The sequence below is a fragment of the Lissotriton vulgaris genome, chromosome 3_1, assembly GCF_964263255.1.
Source record: "Lissotriton vulgaris chromosome 3_1, aLisVul1.2, whole genome shotgun sequence".
In the NCBI taxonomy this organism is placed as follows: domain Eukaryota; kingdom Metazoa; phylum Chordata; class Amphibia; order Caudata; family Salamandridae; genus Lissotriton; species Lissotriton vulgaris.
The window spans coordinates 321,605,480-321,625,246 of NC_141689.1; the positions used below are offsets into that span (position 1 = coordinate 321,605,480).

The following is a 19,767-nucleotide window of genomic DNA, read 5'->3' on the forward strand; positions in this document are numbered from 1 at the left end:
AAAGACTACAGGGCTCCTCACGACCTCCTGTTGAACAATTTATACTAAATATCCCTACGTAAATTAGTACGAAGGTTTTCTAAAGATCTTATGATATTTTTGACAATAAGGTTTCCTGCAAGAACCTCAGACACAGCTGAAAAGACAACCAAGTGGATGCAAGATTCCCTGAAAAAAAGATAACAGAGTAGAAAACATTAATCTATCATATAATCATGATTTTCACAAATATTTCATGATGAAGGTTTGGTACAAGAATCCCTTATGCTGAGTATTATGATGAATGTTTTCTAAAAGATCCCTTAATAAAGGATTAATGATGATTTACTGGGAAAGGGTATATACATGATACTTTGATTAATGGTTTCTAGTAGACCTCATGCTAAATGTTTCCTGGTGGATTCTTGGCTGTAGGTTGTTGAAATGCACCCTGACAAACATTCCCTACTACACTTTTTTGACTATTATGTCCTGAGAAGGTTTTCTGCAAGATTCTAAGAGTACATTATTTAGAACTCTCACTCCATATTCCCATAATGGATTCATAAAGCTCAAGCTTCACTTTCGGACTGTTCCGTTGAGTGATATACCGTCTAAAGTTACTGTGTGCTTATTAACTAAAGTCAATGAAAATAGTCTGGTGTTTTAATGATGTGTTGCAAGACAAAGAAAGCTCTCTACAACTCAGAGTAGTACCACAAAACATATTTTTTGACTTAGAAGTTTTTGTTTTTCAGTTGGATGACTGAGGTTACATGCCATCTTCCAACATTGCGTTCTGAACTATTACACTACACAGGCCTGTCCGAAATGATGATTCCACTGAAGCAACCAGGTTCTGACAATGTGTGGCATCCACAGTCCTTACTAATAATATTATTACAATATAATTTCAGATTAAACTGAACTGTGAACATAATAATGGTTTTCACAGCACACTGCATTATTAAATGTAAATGTAAAAATGTAAATCCAGTACTTGTATAGCGCATTAATCACCCCAAAGGGGTATCTCGGTGCTGGGGGCCATTGGGAAGATTAAGCGAGCTATTGCCCAGAGTCACATGGTGCTGGGCAGAACCCTGCCGCCGGAGCCAGGGATCAAACCGTGATCCCCAGCGTCCAGCGTCAGTCGCCCTGGCCCAGCGCCACTCCTATTACCACTATGTATTCACTTATGAGGCTCAATAGCCTGTTTTGAATGACCGAAAGCATATCAATAATGTGTCAGATTGTATACAACCTCAAATCCATTTCAAAAGGACAAAACATTATTAATAATAATAAGATGTTTCCAGTAAAAGGTAATAAATGTCTCTCATGTTTAGAACTCTTTTTGGTTTTTTTTAATTGGTGCTATTTACCCCTTCAAGTTATACACCCAGATTCATTAAGAACACATTTTGCGATTCCTTAATAGCGAAATTTACCGATTCGCTATTAAGGAATAGCAAAATGCTATTCATCAAGAAATCACTCAAGAAATAGCGATTTCTAATTATTCCTTAATTGCGACTCGCAAATTGCGAGTCGCAATTAAGGAATATCTCCCCATTCATTCCTATGGGCCTAGAGGCCCATAGGATTGAATGGGAAGACACTCGCAATTTGCTAATCGCAAATAGCGATTCGCAAAATTAAATTGAGATTTCAAGGGTGCAGGGGTGTCCAAAGGACACCCTGTAGCACCCCATAAATGTGAATTTACACTGATGTTGCGCACACACATGTCCAAAGGATGTGTGTGTGTAACATGCAACTTAGAACAATGCATTTAAATGCATTTTTCTAAGTTTTCGCTATTCACCACGAAGTTTGACTTTGTGGTAAATAGCGGTCCTAAATTGCGAATTCGCAATTTTTTAATGTTTCATGAATAGCATTTAAGGAATCTCGAATAGAGATTCCTTAAATGCTAATCCTCGCAAATTTGCGAATTCTTTATTAGCGATTTTTGCATTTGGGATGATGAATCCCAAATGCAAAAATTGCACTCGCAAAGGGCCAGATTCTCAGAATCTGGCCCTTTTGCAAGCGCATTTCGCTTAATGAATCTAGCTGATAGTGTTGAAGTTGCTGTTACAGTGTGCCATTGGTCACACCTGTACATTATCTGAAGCAAGGGAAACTACCTTTGTGATGTGACTGGTCAGCCTCTGTGTTTCAGTAGGGAAATGTTTTGTCTCTTATTGGCACTGTAAAAAGTCTAGGCCCAGCCAACCTTCCAACATGAGAATGAGGAACAAACAAGAAAAATGAGGTACCTTAGCAGGAAGCATTACCAAAAACCTCATTGTATTATCTCTAATATAGGTTCTATTCAACTATCTTCAATCATTCAAAATTTATTTTAGGACTAAGAAAGTACACTGTATACAGGGCATCATGTTCTATGTGCAATATATATTTTGAGCTTTAAGGGAGAGCAACAATGGCAACATTAGGACTGTGCTATGAGTGTTTATAATAGGAGTGCAAATTATTGCCTACAGTTTGTGATATCTGTGATATTACCAGAATGTTCAGTTCTCTTCATTAATCATTTTCAGATGTAATGTTCTACATGTAAGGTACAAATTGTGGTTTTCTGTATTGTTCTGCATGAAGAAGCACACCCTGGAAATGTGTGCAGGAAAAAAGAAAACCATGCGAGGACCACAAAACTTAAAACTGATTTAGCATCAGGTTTGGGAGGCATATTTCAAAAATACAACTGATGAGTCTGTCTGTATTTCTTTTAGTGAATGGTGGGTCATTTGAGCAAACTGTTGCTTTGTTTGAATCACCTGAATTACATGCCTGTTAATATCAGACAGCAAGCTACTAAACTTTTAACAAACTGGTCTCAAGGCTAATTTTCTGACAGATGACATCATGTCCAAAAACGTAGTAGCTACAAAAGCAGTGGAATGAAAATTTTCCAAGCTTTTGGAATGTCATTTTCAGTACTCTACAACATTTTTCCAAAGTTGATGGGAACCATTGGTGGCAATACTGCACGGTTTGGGGTTTGATCCAATTTTACTACACTTTTTACCTGAGCTACACTCAGATTTATTCATTTTAGCTTGTTTGTTGTTCTTGATATTTCTGACACTCAAAGTTTTCTTGATCAAAACAATGATTTGCGCCGCAGCTTTGAAGGGTTCAAATTAGTCATATACAGATGCCCAACACAACAACTCAAACTGGCCTTCGCAGAGAATGAAATCCCTTACATGAATACAATGTTCTAAATTGTTTTTGTTTAACAAAATAATGTCTTTTGTGTGTAACAAAAAGACATTTAACTGGGTGGTTGATTGTTCCTCTATCTATACTTAAGTGTCACAGGTGACTGCAAATTAAATTGGAAAGACCATATTTTAAACTTAAAATCCAGATATTTCACTTGGCCCCTTTTCAAACAAGCACAGGGGCTGGGAAATGGGAACCAACCTTAACAGCTTCAAACTCCTGAATATTTCTCACACTACTATACAGATCCTTAGTATATTGAGGAAGCAACTGCACTTTCAGATTTTAAAAAAAGTTTTATACGCTGAATATGTTGTTTTAATAATCTTAGAAATCCAACACCTCATTGCAGGTTGAGACTAGAATTTAGGCTTGAGTTATTTTTATTTAACATTATTCAGTTTTTTAATTACACATGCAATTGCACTGAAGCAGAATAAAACTCTCTGAAAGGCCTTATACACAAAGAGGCATTTTGAAACATTTCAGAGACTCAGTCACTTATTGCAAGACACTTAAACAAAGTGATCTGTGAGTGCCAACTGCCATCACTGGTCATAGTATCATCCATAGACACTGCCCAAGTTTTGAAAATTTAAAAAAAAGCGTAATATTTTAATGATTTAAAACAGTATAGTCTGAACTAAAATGTGACTTAGGAACATTAAACATATACTATTACAACCATATTTAGATTCAAACTTGGATGCAAGAAAGAAAATAGATTTTGTCAAATAAAGTCTCCTATATATTGCTATTTTACAATTTGAGTGTGCTTGGCTTGAGCTAGATAAGATACGAAAAGTGTGTAATTTTACTAAGGACGAGGAAACAATGGAGCATCTACTATGTTTACGTCCAGAATTGACTGAGTTAAGGAAAACCTTTCAAACAGCACTTTTTTTTTAAAAAGGTTGTACAAAACTATATGGGAAACGATGTACTGTTTGTAATGCAATATTAAGAAAGCTTTTGCAGGTACTGTAAAAAAAATTTCGGAAGTTTCTGTACGCTAATGAAAAGTGTACAATTTTTTTTATAATGGTCATGATGTAAACTGGAATGATTGCTACTTTTATGTTGTTCGTTATATTAACAATATGTTATCTCTTAAGTCTTATTTTGTATTGATTTTTTTAAATATACTCAATACAGAATATAACAAAATACCTGGCTGAAATCCTTTATCCACAGAAATGAAGTATATCATATCCATGTAATGCTACAAAGAGATGTTTGCCTTCATAGATGCAGGCTCTCAGCTTCCCTGTATAATGGATCACTATTTGCTGCTTGAATAATGGTTCTCCATGCACCTTACCCTTGCCATGGAACCTGGCCTGTAGGTATCCCAAGCCAAAGTTACATATACATATACAGCCTTGCTTTGTTTTGTTTTTGGAGCTACGCCAATCGAGCTTTTGAAAAGTTTTACTTGATGGTTTCAAAAGGGTTGGTTTGGATTAAAAAAACAGAGTTGGAGATTCAAGTACAGGCACTGAGCAAGGCATATTTATAGTCTCTGACTGGCATCATGTCAATCAGAGAGAATGGATCACCCTTGTACTAGGTCAAAGGGCCTGTTTGGATTCTATGCACACATTTTTTGCTCTACCATAGTCTAAGCACATACAAAAAAGCAGTTTAAAAATGAATGTTCTCAATGCCTTAACTTCTAATCATTAGAATAACAAGCACTTAACCTACAGTTGGGCAATATTAAAAGAACATTTACAACAATTTACATACAACACTGTATTTTTATAGTTGTGATTGTTACATTTTCTTAGGAAACAACAAATGTAACTGTATTTTCAAAGAACCACATAAATCAAATGGCAGATTAAAGAAGCATTGCTGTTCATGTGCCAATCCAAAGCTTTAACCTAACCCCACATTTTAAGCAATAATCTGATATTTAAGCAAACATAGACAGCTTTCTAAACAAAATAAATTAACCCAAGGTGCTCCTTTCTTTGTAATGGGTTCTCAAACTATGGAACATTTAGAGCAGTGGTGACTAGGTACGTCTTACAAGAGAACCTACATACTACTGCAGTAAATATGGCAAAAATCTATATTGTGAATGACATACCACTGATGGGCTCTGAAATATGTTTGCATGTTGTGTGCACCAGTGACCATGACACATAACCTACACAGTGTACATAATATATCGACCACTCAAAACCTGAGAAGTAAATAGAGTGATGATAGCCAGTAATGGCCCAAGTACTCTATGAGGTCACTGAAACGCTGAAAACAGCCCCGATTCATAATCAACTCTCGTCCTCTTTCTTTGATTTTCAACACAACACCAAACATCTTAGCTGGATGTTAACACAGAATCCTAAATGAAGTATAAAGTGCTTTGTACATTTTATTTCATGATGGACAGCACACTGAATGTATTCACCTTGAGTCTCAACTGAAAGTTCTCAATTTCTATTATGCAGTTCTTAATACTAGTGGGTAGTCTCTTTAGCTAAGAAAACAGATGAGACATTGGGAGATAAGGATTTGCCTATGATCCCTTAATTGTTGGTTGAGGGAAGAGTTAGAAAAAGAACCCTTCTGGTTCTCTAATAAGCACCCTAGAAAGGTACACTGTAGTTTAAATTTCTTAAGTGAGACAAAGCATGTATATGAATATTGTGTTATAACTTGCGCATGCAAGTTTTTAGATATCTTTAACTTTGAGTGACACTCAATATCTATTATAAATTAAGTATTTATTTTTGAAATCTTTCTGTCAGAGCAGAGGAGGAACACTGGTGTATTCTAAGAGCATTCTTTCACATAAAAGCACATTGCTTCTGGCAGCAACATATTTTAATAATAATAGGACTGGACATTATTTAACAAGCAAGTGTTTTTCTTCCCACCTTTAAATCTAACAGACGGAACTAATGCTTTACACAACTGAAAGAAAAGAGAGTACTTGAAGAAGACAAAATGATTTAGCAAGGTTGTAAACTGGCTGAAGAGTCAAGAGTCTCTATAAATTACAAAGGGACTGTTTACAAAGCTGAAAGTTCATTTTGCATTAAGAAGTCGCTCAAGTTAGTAAGCAAAGCCAATACCTGCAAAGGACTGGCTGTGTTATTGTTGTCTGTAATAGAGAGTAACAACATGGGGATTCAATCCACAGTTAAAGACTTAAAGTTCAGAGCTCAATCTATGATATACAGGTAACAAGAAAAGTGAATTGGAAGGTTCAAACCTTAGTTAGGTTATAGAAAAACACAAACCAGCTGGTGGAGAATAAATTAGAACGATACTCAAACAAGCACTGGCCTATCTTTTATTCTGTGTGGCCATTATATCAATATTTGTGAGTAACTTGAGGTTAAGCCTATACAGCAACATACTAGACAAAAAGATTATGGGGACTTAAGTGCTGTCAGTAGTGTTACGGCGGAATGTAGTTAATTAAAGTTGTCTTCAAAGCTGCTAAAATAATCAAATGATAAAACACGTCTTAGATGAGGTATTGAAGGCATACTAAAATAATACGCATCTGAAGGTGACTTTCAAAAGTTATAAGGACAGTCAAAGTGGCATATTGATGATTATTAGTTGGGCAATGATTACTGATAAATGCAGCCAAATATCAGATATCACTTGTGAAATAATGCAACTGAGACAACCCTACAAAGATGTATCAGAAGCAGAATGTTTGATAACTAATCCTTACGTGTACTGAATTCATTCAAGAGATTCGCAAACGCATCTCTTATGCAAAGATCCATCCAGCTCCTTTTACTGAGAGTTGCAATACCAGATGGTTAATCATGAGACGGACTGCATCATTAGTTTCTTTAAAAAAATTACCTTTGCAGAACACTATTTTGTCCACAAGTCATTACTGAATAGCCAAACTAATAAGAAAGAATGACTATACCTAATCCATTATAAAAATCAATCAACCAAACAAACAAATTGATACATCAAAACCTTAATTAGTCTATAAAAGTACTTTACTTGTGAGCTTTCATGACGAATAGTTCACTTTAAGAGGCTCTGCAAGGAATTTTTAAAAGGCACAGAAGAACTATACAGGAAGAATCCTTGTTGATTACTATGAGTAACCCTATATTGATGTCCTGTCATATATTTCTTTTTTACAACATTTTCATTGTGGGTCTGATGAAGTGTATCTGTGGCCAAAAAGTTAGCATCATTAAGGTAGCTTTCTTCAGAGGAAAAACATTGATATATTTACTTGCCTATCGTGGCACAAAGAACCAGAACTTTAAGCTATACATTATGTACACATTTTAACTTTGCAACATACTTTCAGAGCTTGCTCAAAATAGTTTTGTTTACCTTTCACTAGGACAGCAGATTTATAGTTGTACTTAAATCAGTGTTTACACTCGATAACCTGGCAGTGCATACTCAGCCAGAGCAAGGTGCTAATATCCTGACTGGACAGCTGGACGAAAGAGGAAAAGCTCAGCAATATCCCTAAAAAAAGTTAAATGTGGCTAGTCTTATCAAATTGAACACCCAAGCTGTATGCAAAGCAAGAAAGATCTACTTGTGTTACAAAAGAAATACCACAATTCACATGGACAAGTAGTCAGCAAAACATATGGGCACATATTAAGACACTAACACAAATATTTCCTTAGAGTTTCTAGGTCACAGTTCAAATAGGCCTTTGCCACCCCTCATAGACCACAATGGCAACAGTAGCTGCCAATGGTCACATTGTTTACTGCAGGAAATCACATAATGCGTATATCACAACTAGTAAAAGACTTTGTACGATTAGCTGAGGTATATTATTCAGCCAGGGTGCTACTACATTTTTGTGTGTGGATTACACTCACTACACATCCTTCCCTGTACTTCAGTAGAGACTGGCCATAAACATACAACCATAGATGCATTAAAGTAATATCAGAAAAAATGTTCATTTAATGTTGCCTCTACGTTGCTACGCATTATACACTTGACTGGTGGGAGTTGCTGAATGTATTTGGAGTCAGTGGAAATCTAAGCATTCTGAAGAAGCATGGCAACATTTCTAGATGCATATGGCATAATATGCATAAGTCTGAGCCAATGGCAGTTGTGATGCTGCATCGGAAACCTGATACTGGGAATTAGAAAATGGTTGGTATCAGCTAGTGATAGAAAAATATTCATCAAAAATACATTGGTGTGCATGAGTGTGTACATCCTAAAGTACTGTGTTCAGGCTATTTACAGTACGGCAGCCTAAAATAAAGTGTTTGCAGCCTTTTTTAGGGAAGCTGTTGAACGTTCTTGTGCATTGAGTTTTCATTCAAAACCTGCATTTGCAATGGCTCATTCTGTCTAAGGAACTTTTAACGAGTGATCCTATGATACTTTGTGGTGGCTATAATTGCGTCACCAAATTCCATTAAAAAAAAAAGTTGAGCAGCAGACAAGGTCTACACAACTGTACCAAAACTATATCCATCATATATGTTGGAAATGAGTCTGTGAAAGCTTTCCTAATTGAGGGTCTACAATAAACCCCAAAAGAAAATGATTGCAGATCATATTGATTTACCCATCTCTTACAATATATTGCTGGATGCACAAAATGTGAGCAGTCTTAATTTAGGAGCATACACAGTGTTTTTGTAGTAGTCATTTTCTTCTTAAGAGACTAGACACTAGAGACATCTCACAAGGGGGTTGAGGAACCTTGGGAGACGCTTTCGAATTGGGGAAAGAATGGGAGAATGGGAGATGATCTGACTGGTGATTTGTCCTTAATCAAATTCATGGATATTGGTTTAGTTAAGAGCAGCGTTCCAAACAAATTATGGTAAAAAAGGAGGCTAATTTTGAAAAAAAAATATTATTTATGTAAATAGGATAGTTAGCTCCGTTTACTGCCACCGGGGTGCTCATAGCTGTCTGGATCAGGCTAATTCTAGAGACATGAACTATTACTTGACCCGCAATAAGAGATCAGTGCAATGTAGACTGAAACTTAGTTAAATCACCACTTCTACCCTCGAAAGGGCTTTGAATGGTTCATTTGTTGCAATAGAGAGAAACTGGAATTAGGTTTACAACAGAGTTAAAACAGGACTTTTCATGGGAAAAGATACAAATTACAATTATGAACTAGCATATTCAAAGGGTGATATAATGAATCTTTAGCTTAGATCAATTTGTATCCAAGACATTGATGTACTGGTACACGGATACATTGATGAACTGATAGAATAGTGATGAGTAAAGATATTTTGAAGGGGAATATGTTAAAAGTTGATTGTAGTGTAACGGAGAAATTGGGAAAAACACAACTCTTCTACTTCAATGTAAACTCCGCAGTATCATAAAAATGGCCACTAATGAAACAAACATGATTTAAGTAAGCAAAACATACAGGGACCATACTTACTACTACATGAGCAAGAATGCTTAATTTAAGTGATCAAATTACATTAGGTGTAGCATCTGCACGCCCATATAACAGACCACAACGTCCAGAATCCTGTACCACAGATCTTTAGAGGCAGAGATGGTGCTTGTTACTGAGGACACTATGCCAGGTGGTTATATTTTACATTAGTAAGTTTGTGCTGCAGCCAGAAAAATAGGTGTGCACATAGGAAAAACGTTGGCAATATGGTGGCGGCCCATAAAGTTTGAGGATCTTCAAATTACCAGCAACATCTTTTGCCACAATGATTACACTTGTGATGTCATGCTGACTTGAAAAAGATGTAGGTGCTGAAATGCCTGTGCAACAGGTCCCCCACACACTTGCCTTTTCATAAACTGAAGGGGATGGAATGTCACCACATGATAACTTATATTCCAAGTGAAGAAAAAATAGAACAAAATTAAATGTGCAAATGAACCCTATGTCAGTGGAGTTTCCACATTGCTAAAAAGTACTCCTCAGACATGTAATATTTATTTTCATGGCTCTACTCTTCACCTCACTTTGTCAGTAGAGTTAGTAAAATGCAACTTTGTTCAAAGGTGCGGCACCGTTTTTTTCATATTCATGTACATAAAATCTGTATACTAATAATGATCATAAATATGTTTCACTGCTTACAACATGGAGCTTGGCATGCAAACAAGTATCTTCTGTTCCTCACTTCACAGGGATTATCTGATGTGCTGTAAATCCCAATCTCTTGATGGAGAAGAGTCTACTGATTGAAAACATAGTAGCCAATGCATATGATACTCTGCTGGGCTCATGTCGTAGTGAAAAGGGTTTGTGCAAGTCCTCATTTCGTATTTCTTATTAGTTTTATTGGTCACTGGATAGTAATATAAAATGTTGGCCTTGATAAAAGTGAACTGATGTACAAAGATCCCTGGTTACACTAGATAATAGGTGCCCAGCTTTGGTTCAACAGTGCCTAACCCAAACATGTTTTTTTAATTATCTAAGGGGAATCCTCTATATAGACAACAAATCTACAGTAAATCTGGCAAGGATCTGGCCCTTGTTGATAAAAGCGGGACACTACTGTACTTGATAAAATATTTAGAATGCTGTTTGAAATAATGAGAAAGTTAAAGACAATATAGAATCTAGGGGGTTGTAGCAATCGAGGCAATGTAAAGCCTCCTTAAGTCTGGCACCTTCCAATGTGACGTCTATTTGTATCAAAGGTGTACAATAGTCATTGGTCACAGGTGTTCCCTGCTCTTTTACACGACTTTATAACTTATGCATGCAAAAAACGAGGGGCAAACCACTGACGGGAAATTTTCTGCCAATTTATCACAAAAGGTTAATGCCTATAAAATAGCAAGCAAGATGATTTAAACCCTTTTGCTTTCTGGAAAAAACATTCTCTTTCTCTTTTCAGGTGTTTCCATAGTCCTGTATTTTGAAGGAGGTGTCATAAGCAGGATACTGTGCTCTCCATGCCACTGGAGTCAAGCTATCCTGCCTGATGAGGGGTGAAACCCCGAAACAGGTCCTAGGAAGCTTGTTTCCAGTACAGGGAGGACCTGGCCTGGCAGTTCGACTGGACTGTCCCATTGGTCACGGGGTCAAGACTGATTTACATATGGCTGGGCTCAAACTGGAATGGCAAGGTGAGCAAAAAAACGATGGATTTAGGACCAGATCTCTGTACTGGGGTGAATGTATGACAGTGTTCTACATTCTGTACATCAATTGTTCTTTTTGCGTTTAGAGAAGAGACACTTGCATTTGGCCCTGCATCTGATGCCTGCCTCCATAAAATTAGAAACATAGCACCCACATAAATTCTAATGTCTTTGGCCTATAACTAAAACAGTTAATCACTTCCTACGTTGTTCAAAAAGTGTCTTCTTCTAAAGGAATGTTGAATCTCTTATTTTATGGCACATTAGTGGCCTTAGGATTTACATTTTACTTTAAAAGAAGCAACACCACGGTGAGTAGGACAGTAAGACGTACAAATTCATTCTGACAGCTACATCCAAAAGTAAAGTCTAACAATGAGGCTGGAGAAGGAATTTTTAACATAGACGTTTTCTTAAAAAAAAAAATACAGGTGTAGTGATAGTGTAGATCACAGTGTATGTTTCAGCAGAGGCAAGAATTTAGAACTTGGGCCATTGGATACAGTTTATAGGGAAAAATATTCACAATATAATTAAACAAATTCCAAAGAGCAGCCTAGAGAGATGGTAAAAAAGAGCTGCAGGTTAAACAGGATTTACCTTATACAGTAGGCAAGAAGATTGGCAGAATAACTGGATTTGAACTTCTTATATACCAGAATTTTGTACATATACATGTAGGTAGCTGATGGGATACCAGGCTGAGCAAGCAGCAAGACCGGATATAGACACAGCAATACGCCAAAATCCCTGGCCCATAAACATGCTCAATGGACAAGGAAAATAATGCACACATATTGCGTCTTGATTACTACGCTATTGAAGAATCTGAATTCAGCTATGTGCCCCTATCTGGACAGGCTTGTCTTCATAATGCATGCTCTTGTTAAAATGTGCAAGCTGTTGCTGGCTGCTTAGTACCATACTCGCTGCTTGAACCAGAATAATGGAGAGTATTGAGAGTCCTGCAGTCTCTGCTGTATAATCTATTCCAATCTTGCTAAGAAATAAAATATACAATTATTCCATTCCTGCACTGAGGCAACAGTGCTACTCATGAAAGGTACTGCAGCCAGGATACCACTTCTACGGCACTGACCATCTAATGTACAAAGAGTCGAACTGCTTTTGAATCATAGATCTGAATGAGCAGAAAGCGATCCGCTGATGTAAGTCAGTGATAGCTTTAGAAAAGTTCATCAGAACAACCCTTTTCTCTAGGGCTTGTTCTTTTTAACTAGAAAACTATGACTAAATGGCAGCACAATACTTCAACTAGCAGACCATCCAGTGACATGGAATTGCCCACATACCTTGCCATAGGAAGTAATCGCTAATGGAACACTTTTGCAAATGAGTACATTAGAAATTTTCTGTGCTAATCACTGTTTATCCTGCTGCAGTTTCAATATGCCTTTGACCAACAGCAAGTCAACTGTATTGGTTTGCCTGGTGCAGAGCGCAAACAGAGCTATCCAAGAAGTTTTGCTGTGTCTGCCTGTCCAAACACAATAAATACCAAAAGAAAAGATTAGGACATACAGTTTTTTACAATGTCTCATAAAATCCTCCGACATTTTATGACTTGTTCACAATTCATTTTGGCTTTTTCCTCTATATACCAAATTCAAGTCATGCCCCTTTATCGCAATGCACATTTACTGTGTGCCAACAATTTAGTCATGTGTATATTTTCTGCAAATACATGACAATTCTGTACCTGTGAGCAAGAAAGAAATCAGCAAAGATACAAATACTAGAAAACAATATCATTTGTTCTGCTGTTAGCTTTTAGAACCTACTTGATTTAACATGAAGCATAAAAGATGTGAAAAGCTACTAAGCTTTAGGCATATATTTGAGTCTGATCACATGTTATTTACTCTGTGGCTTTACCCAAACAAGTACTCACAATGATCACATTTTCATTTAACTAAACATGGGAGCCAGGGCACTTGGATCCATGTAACCCAGTGCGCTCATCTGGCCCTTGATCTCAATGTGACTCCCTGCATTAAATTTACCCAAATTATTCTCCGCTTGTTGTGGTTGGAGGATCTGTGAAAACTCTTTAAATGGTTCTTGGAGCACTGGAGTGCTCTGAGATCCTGAGTCCTGCATTAGTACTAGGACATTATTATCCTCCACTCGTGCCACCTTGGTATATTCTCTGCTCGGACCCGTAGAAGGATACTGGTCCCTTCTTCCATGGCTTTCCTTCTGTTTTGGTATCAGCGCAAGTGCATTGTTTTGGTTAACTTTCTGAACCTCCACATAATCCATTGTCTTTGGAGACATGAAAGATGCCTTCAGGTTGGGCAACAGCCACATTGTGTCCTGGTCAAAAGCTCTGGAGTGCATGTACTCCAACTCGTTCTGCTTCCCTGTGCTCTCCTCGCTAATCGTCTCAATGGTTTTAAAGTATTTTGGCTGCTTCTTATCCTCATTGGCCATTAAAAGTGATGACATATTTGCATTCATGGCACCAAGGGCCAATTTACAGACTTCAGTAATGTTGTGGTAGGAGGATGTGGGAGTCTGATTACTGACTGTTCCTCCTTCAGGCCATGGGTTTGGTTTTCCATCACTTGACAACTGTTTGTCAGACATTGGACCTTGAATTGCCCAATTTATGGTACTTTGTGGTGCAGCATTTTCTTTCATTTCACCAACATCATCGGTGTCAAGAGCTGCCGAAGAGATTCTGGAGTCTTTGCATCTCTCCGAGAGTGCCGTAGGACTGTCACAGCTCCCTCTTCCTGAATCATTGTCTGTTTCAGCATGTGGTAACTTCGTGGGTTGGTTGGGGTGCCCTTTGTCGTGGCTAGAGATCAGCTGCTCTTTACTGTCATCTACCTCGAGAAATTCCACCAGAAGATCTGCACAGTCTGATGTTGGTGGAAAACCTTGACAGCCCAAGGCACTTAACAACTCTTCCGATTTTCCTGTCTGATAAGAAGAAACAAGAGACTAAATGTCATATTGAGTGAAAGACATAGATATAACAGGGTGAAGTTTTGCAAACAGTAATTATGAACTAGGTTTTCCTGTTGTGCATATATCACAAGGGGGGGTTCAGGGTGCTGCAAAGTTAATGAGACATCGCCAACTTACAGGTACTCAATGCTGTGGTTGGGCCAGAAGGAAGAAGGGAATTACTACATTTTTACTATTGTATTCTCCTTGCGTTCTCAAGGTTAGGTTTCACATCTCGTACAGATCAGCCCCCAGGCATCTGAAACAATGCCCTTACTATGGGATTCTTGGCCAATATCAAACTTCCCATTTTTACAACATACACATCAAGTACCCTTTAAACACTAAAGTAGCTCTCAGTGTAAACAATGTGACCTTCTTTGGAGTCTGAATTTGTCTGGTATTAGCATTCTTTTGGCTAGTGTTAAGGGTGAAGGACAGAAAGCGGAAAGCCTGAACCAGAAAGGATTTTTCTTCTGTGTTTATGAAAACCAAACAAAATCTGCACTAATAAGTTATTTTATAAGCACTACTTATTGTGGCATTTGTATGTAGGCCCATGTGCAAAACGATATTTTGTTCTATGTATTGCATAACACATCAAACTAATCAAGACACATATTTTTCTGATATTAAATACAGATTCACAGTTACAAGTTGGATGAAATACTGAGTCAATCAATCAATAAATAGATCAATCAAGCATTTGTAATGCGCACTACTTACCCGTGAGGGTCTCAAGGCGCTAAGGGGTGGGGGAATGCTGCTACTGTTCGAAGAGCCATGTCTTGAGAAGTTTTCTGGAGGTCAGTAGGTCTTGGGTCTGCCGTAGGCGGATGAGGAGGGTGTTCCATGTCTTGGCGGCGAGGTGGGAGAATGATCTGCCGCCGGTAACGAATATGCTACTTACCAGTATGCATCTGTTCTTGGCATGTAGGACTGCTGACATTCATATCTGTGCATAGATCGCCGCCTAGTGTTGGGTCCGGATGATCGCACATTGTTGTCCTGGAAGAGTCTTCGAAGTATCACGAGATAGGTGGCTCCTCCCCTGGACTACAGTGCGCATGGGCATCGACTCCATCCCAAGATTGTTTTTAGCCATTGCGGCAAAGATGGAGTGTAACACCGTGAGTGATGACCATGCTAAGAGTAATTAGGATTGCTGCAGCCGCTACAGGCGCCGGGGAGGAGGGCGGGCGATATGAATGTCAGCAGCCCTACATGCCAAGAACAGATGCATACTGGTAAGTAGCATATTCGGTTCGAGGCATGTGGGCTGCTGAATTCATATCTGTGCATAGAATACATAGCAGTCCCTCCATTAGCGGCGGCCGCCTGTGCCAGCTGCAGCAGTTTGAAAACGTGTTTTTAGAACAGGCTGCCCTACATCTGCCTGCTGTTTGGAGTGCACATCTACACAATAGTGTTTGGTAAATGTGTGTGTGGTAGACCATGTGGCTGCTCTATTCTAAAGGAATATTTCCAAGGAACGCCATGGAGGCCCCCAGCTTGCGGGTGGAGTGGGCCCGTGGGGGGATTGTTAAAGTGCGCTTGGCTTTTTGATAGCAGATTTGAATGCACTTAACAATCCACCTGGCTATACCTGCTTTGGAAATGGGGTTGCCTTTGTGTTGTGGCGAAAAGGTAACAAACAGCTGTTTTGTTTTCCGAAAATCTTTGGTCCTATCAATGTAGTACATTAAGGCTCTCTTGACGTCTAGTGTGTGGAGCATCCGCTCCGCCACTGACTCAGGATTTTGGAAGAACACAGGCAGTTCAATAGTCTGATTGATATGGAACTGGGAAACTACCTTAGGAAGAAATTTTGGGTTAGTGCGGAGCACCACCCTGTTGGAGTGAATTTGTATGAAAGGCTCCTGGATAGTTAGTGCGCGTCGCAGTGAAGTGATCGCTATCAGGAAAGCCACTTTCCACGTCAAGAACTGAATCTCGCAGGAATGTAGAGGCTCAAAAGGTGGACCCATCAGTCTGGTGAGGATCACATTTAGGTTCTATTCAGGAGCTGGTGGGGTCCGGGGAGGAATGACTCGTTTGAGTCCCTCCAAAAAAGCTTTAATGGCTGGTACTCTGAAAAGGGAGAGATGCTGCCTGTTTTGTAGATAAGCTGCTATTGCGGACAAATGAATGTGAATGGAAGCATATGCCAGATTGCATTTGTATAGATGCAACAGATAACAAATGATGTTGTGAGTGGAAGCGTCTAGCGGGTTGATATTGTGGTCTGCACAGTAAACGACAAACCGCTTCCATTTCGCCGCATAGCATGCTCTGGTGGTGGGCTTTCTTGCCTCCCTTATGATATCCATACAGTCAGGAGACGAATTGAGGAAGCCAAATTCTAAGACCTCAGGAGCCAGATCGCCAGGTTGAGCTGTTGCGGATCTTGGTGCTGAATGTCGCCATGGCTCTGCGTCAAAAGCCTGGGTGTGAGGTGCAGCCTTTGATGCGGTACCACGGAGAGTTCTAGAAACGTGGTGTACCATGGTTGGCATGCCCACGTGGGAGCAACCAGGATGAGCGTCATCGAGTGTTGCTTCAGTTTGCGTGCCACCAGTGGTATTAGAGGTGCTGGGGGAAAAGCGTACGCAAATTTGCCTGACCAGTTCATCCATATTGCATTGCCCTGCAACTGTGGGTGTGGGAACCTGGCGGCAAAGCTTTGGCAATTGGAGTTTTCCTTTGTGGCAAACAGGTCTATCTCTGGATGACCCCACCGCTGGAAGTACGGGTGGAGTACTGATGGATGTATCTCCCACTCGTGCATTTGGTCGCTGTACCTGCTGAGCAGGTCCGCCATCTGACTGTCCTTGCCCGGGAGGTGTTCCGCCATGAGGAAGATGTTCCTCTGAATGGCCCACTTCCACATGCTCTGAGCTAGATGAGACAACTGTGGAGAGTGTGTTCCTCCCTGTTTCTGAATGTAGTACATGGCTGTCATGTTGTCCGTCCGGATCAACACGACCTTGTTGCACAGATGTACCTTGAATGCCTTCATTGCCATGAAGATAGCCATCAGCTCTAGAAGGTTGATGTGCATCTTCTTTTGCTGCGTTGTCCATAGTCCCTGCACTGTGTAGTGGAGTAAATGAGCTCCCCAACCCTGGAGAGATGCGTCTGTCGTCAGAATGATCTGTGGCACAGGCTCCTGGAACGGTCGTCCCTTGCAAAGGTTTTGTGGATTCCACCAATGCAGAGAGTAGTTGCACGACCGGTTACCAACACTAGGTCTTTCAACTGTCCATGAGCCTGATTCCACTGACATGCTAAGCACTCCTGAAGCGGACGCATATGTAGTCTTGCGTGCGGGACTATGAAGATGCAGGAGGCCATCATGCCTATCAACTGCATGAACACTCGTGCCTGAAGCGAGTGTTGAGGTCTGAATTTTTTTTTTGTATCAGCGATTGAATGCTGCTGATCCTCACTGAATTTGGCTGTGCTTTGGCTGCCAGAGTGTCTATTGTTGCGCCCAGATACTGCCGTATGTGGGCGGGTTGAAGGTGGGACTTTGGGTAATTCAGTGAGAATCCCAGATCGTGAAGAAGGTGAATGGTGTGGGACATGTGGGCGGCACACTGCTGGGCCGACTTTGCCTGGATAAGCCAGTCGTCCAGATAAGGGTAGACGTGAATGTTTTGTCTCCGTAGGTGTGCAGCCAATGTCGCCAGGCACTTTGTGAATACCCTGGGTGCCGTGGTCACTCCGAAAGGGAGGACCTTGAATTGGTAATGCTGATTTTGAATGGTGAATCTGAGGTATTTCTGTGTGACGGGTGTAGCGAAATATGAAAGTATGCATCCTTCAGATCTAATGTTGTGAGGAAATCTCCCTGACTGAGCAACGGTAGAACCTGCTGCAATGTTAGCATGTGAAAGTGTTCTGATAGAATGTACTGATTGAGGGGTCTGAGGTCCAGTATGGGTCTGAGGGACCCGTCCTTTTTTGGGATCAAGAAGTACAGTGAGTACACTCCTGTGCCTCTTTCTTCCACAGGCACGAGCTCGATTGCACCTTTTTGCAGCATGATGAGTACCTCTTGCTGCAATAAGTGCAAATGCTCTGTGGACATAGGACGGTGTCTTGGGGGTATGTTGGGTGGAGTGGATGTTAGCTCGAGACAATAACCGTATTGGATAAGCTTTTGTTGGAGTCTCCCCCCGACCGGTGTTGTATGGTCGGGGGGCAGTGACAAGGCGTCACTGTTTGTTCGTGGCGGAGGATCTGGAGCTGTTGTTTCCACGACCTCTGCCCTTGGCGCTGTTTCCACGATAGCCACCTCTATTTTGTTTGGTGTATGTGGTTTGCGCTCCACCTTTATTGTACTGCGTTTGCTGGGACAGCTGGCCTCTAGAAACACCTCTATTGCTTGAGCGACGAAAAGAACCACCCCTGAACTGCTGGGACTGGAGAGCCCCCATATACTTTGCAGTCTCAGTGTCCTTTTTGATTTTCTCCAAGGTGGTGTCCACCTCTGGGCCAAATAAATGGTCAGGGTTTACTGGCTGATTTACAATGGTGGTTTGAATCTCTGGCTTGAACCCGGAGATTCTGAGCCAGGCATGTCGCTTCAACATGACACTTGTATTAACTGCTCTGGCCGCGGTGTCTGCTGCGTCCAGTGCACATTTGATAGAAGCATTTGATATGAGCTTCCCTTCCTGTATGAGCATTTCTGCTGCCTCCTTATATTCATCTGGTAGGTGTTGCAACAGGGTCTCCAGTGTGTCGTAATGGGCCCTGTCATACCTGGCTAAGAGTGCCTGAGTGTTTGAAATGTGCCAGATATTAGCCGCCTGAGCTGCCACCCTTTTCCCTGATGCCTCTAGCACGTTAGATTCTTTATCAGGGGGAGGAGCATCACCCGTTGTTTGTGAGTTAGCCCTCTTCCGGGCATTGGAAACAACCAGAGAGTCCAATGGCAACTGCCCTTTAATGTAGGTAGGGTCCACAGGCGCCGGTTTGTACTTTTTTTCAATTCTGGGGTTAATCAGCCTGGCCCTTGTAGGCTCCTTGAATATCTCCCCAGCATGTTTTAAGACACCCTTCAGCATAGGCAGAGTCTTGACAGTCCTCTCTGAGGTGGAAAAGGTGTCAAACAAAAAATCCACGTCAATAGGGTCAGCATGGAGCTGGACATCATGATTTTTGGCCGCCCTTTCAATAAGTGCATTGAACGCCGCTGAATCCTCAGTAGGTGATGTTTTTACAGCATACACATGAGTGTCTGGGGCAGTGTGTGGATCCACTGGGTCAGTAGCATCTGGCCAGGGTTCATTCTGATCATCTGGATCAGTGTCCACAGGATAGCTGTTCTCCTCATCCTCACCCTCTCCTGCTTCCACATCAGAATAAGCTGGCGAGAAATTTTGGTCACGTGGAGATATAGGTTCTACAAGAACTGGGGTTGTAGTGGAATCCTTCTTCCTTCCTTCAATGGTATTTTATACGACTCCA

At 40.3% G+C, this 19,767-nt stretch overlaps 1 protein-coding gene across 6 annotated transcripts in view; it reads right to left on the reverse strand.

Moving 5' to 3' along the window:
- Window positions 1-11,730: 11,730 nt before the first annotated feature.
- PRLR (prolactin receptor) overlaps window positions 11,731-19,767 on the reverse strand; it is a 570,112-nt gene continuing 562,075 nt past the window's right edge. For all 6 annotated transcript variants that reach the window (XM_086960518.1, XM_086960519.1, XM_086960521.1 and 3 more), the window contains one exon: window positions 11,731-14,262. In XM_086960518.1, coding sequence (XP_086816644.1) covers window positions 13,243-14,262 — 1,020 coding nt within the window. In that variant the 3' untranslated portion in view covers window positions 11,731-13,242. The remainder of the gene's footprint in view (window positions 14,263-19,767) is intronic.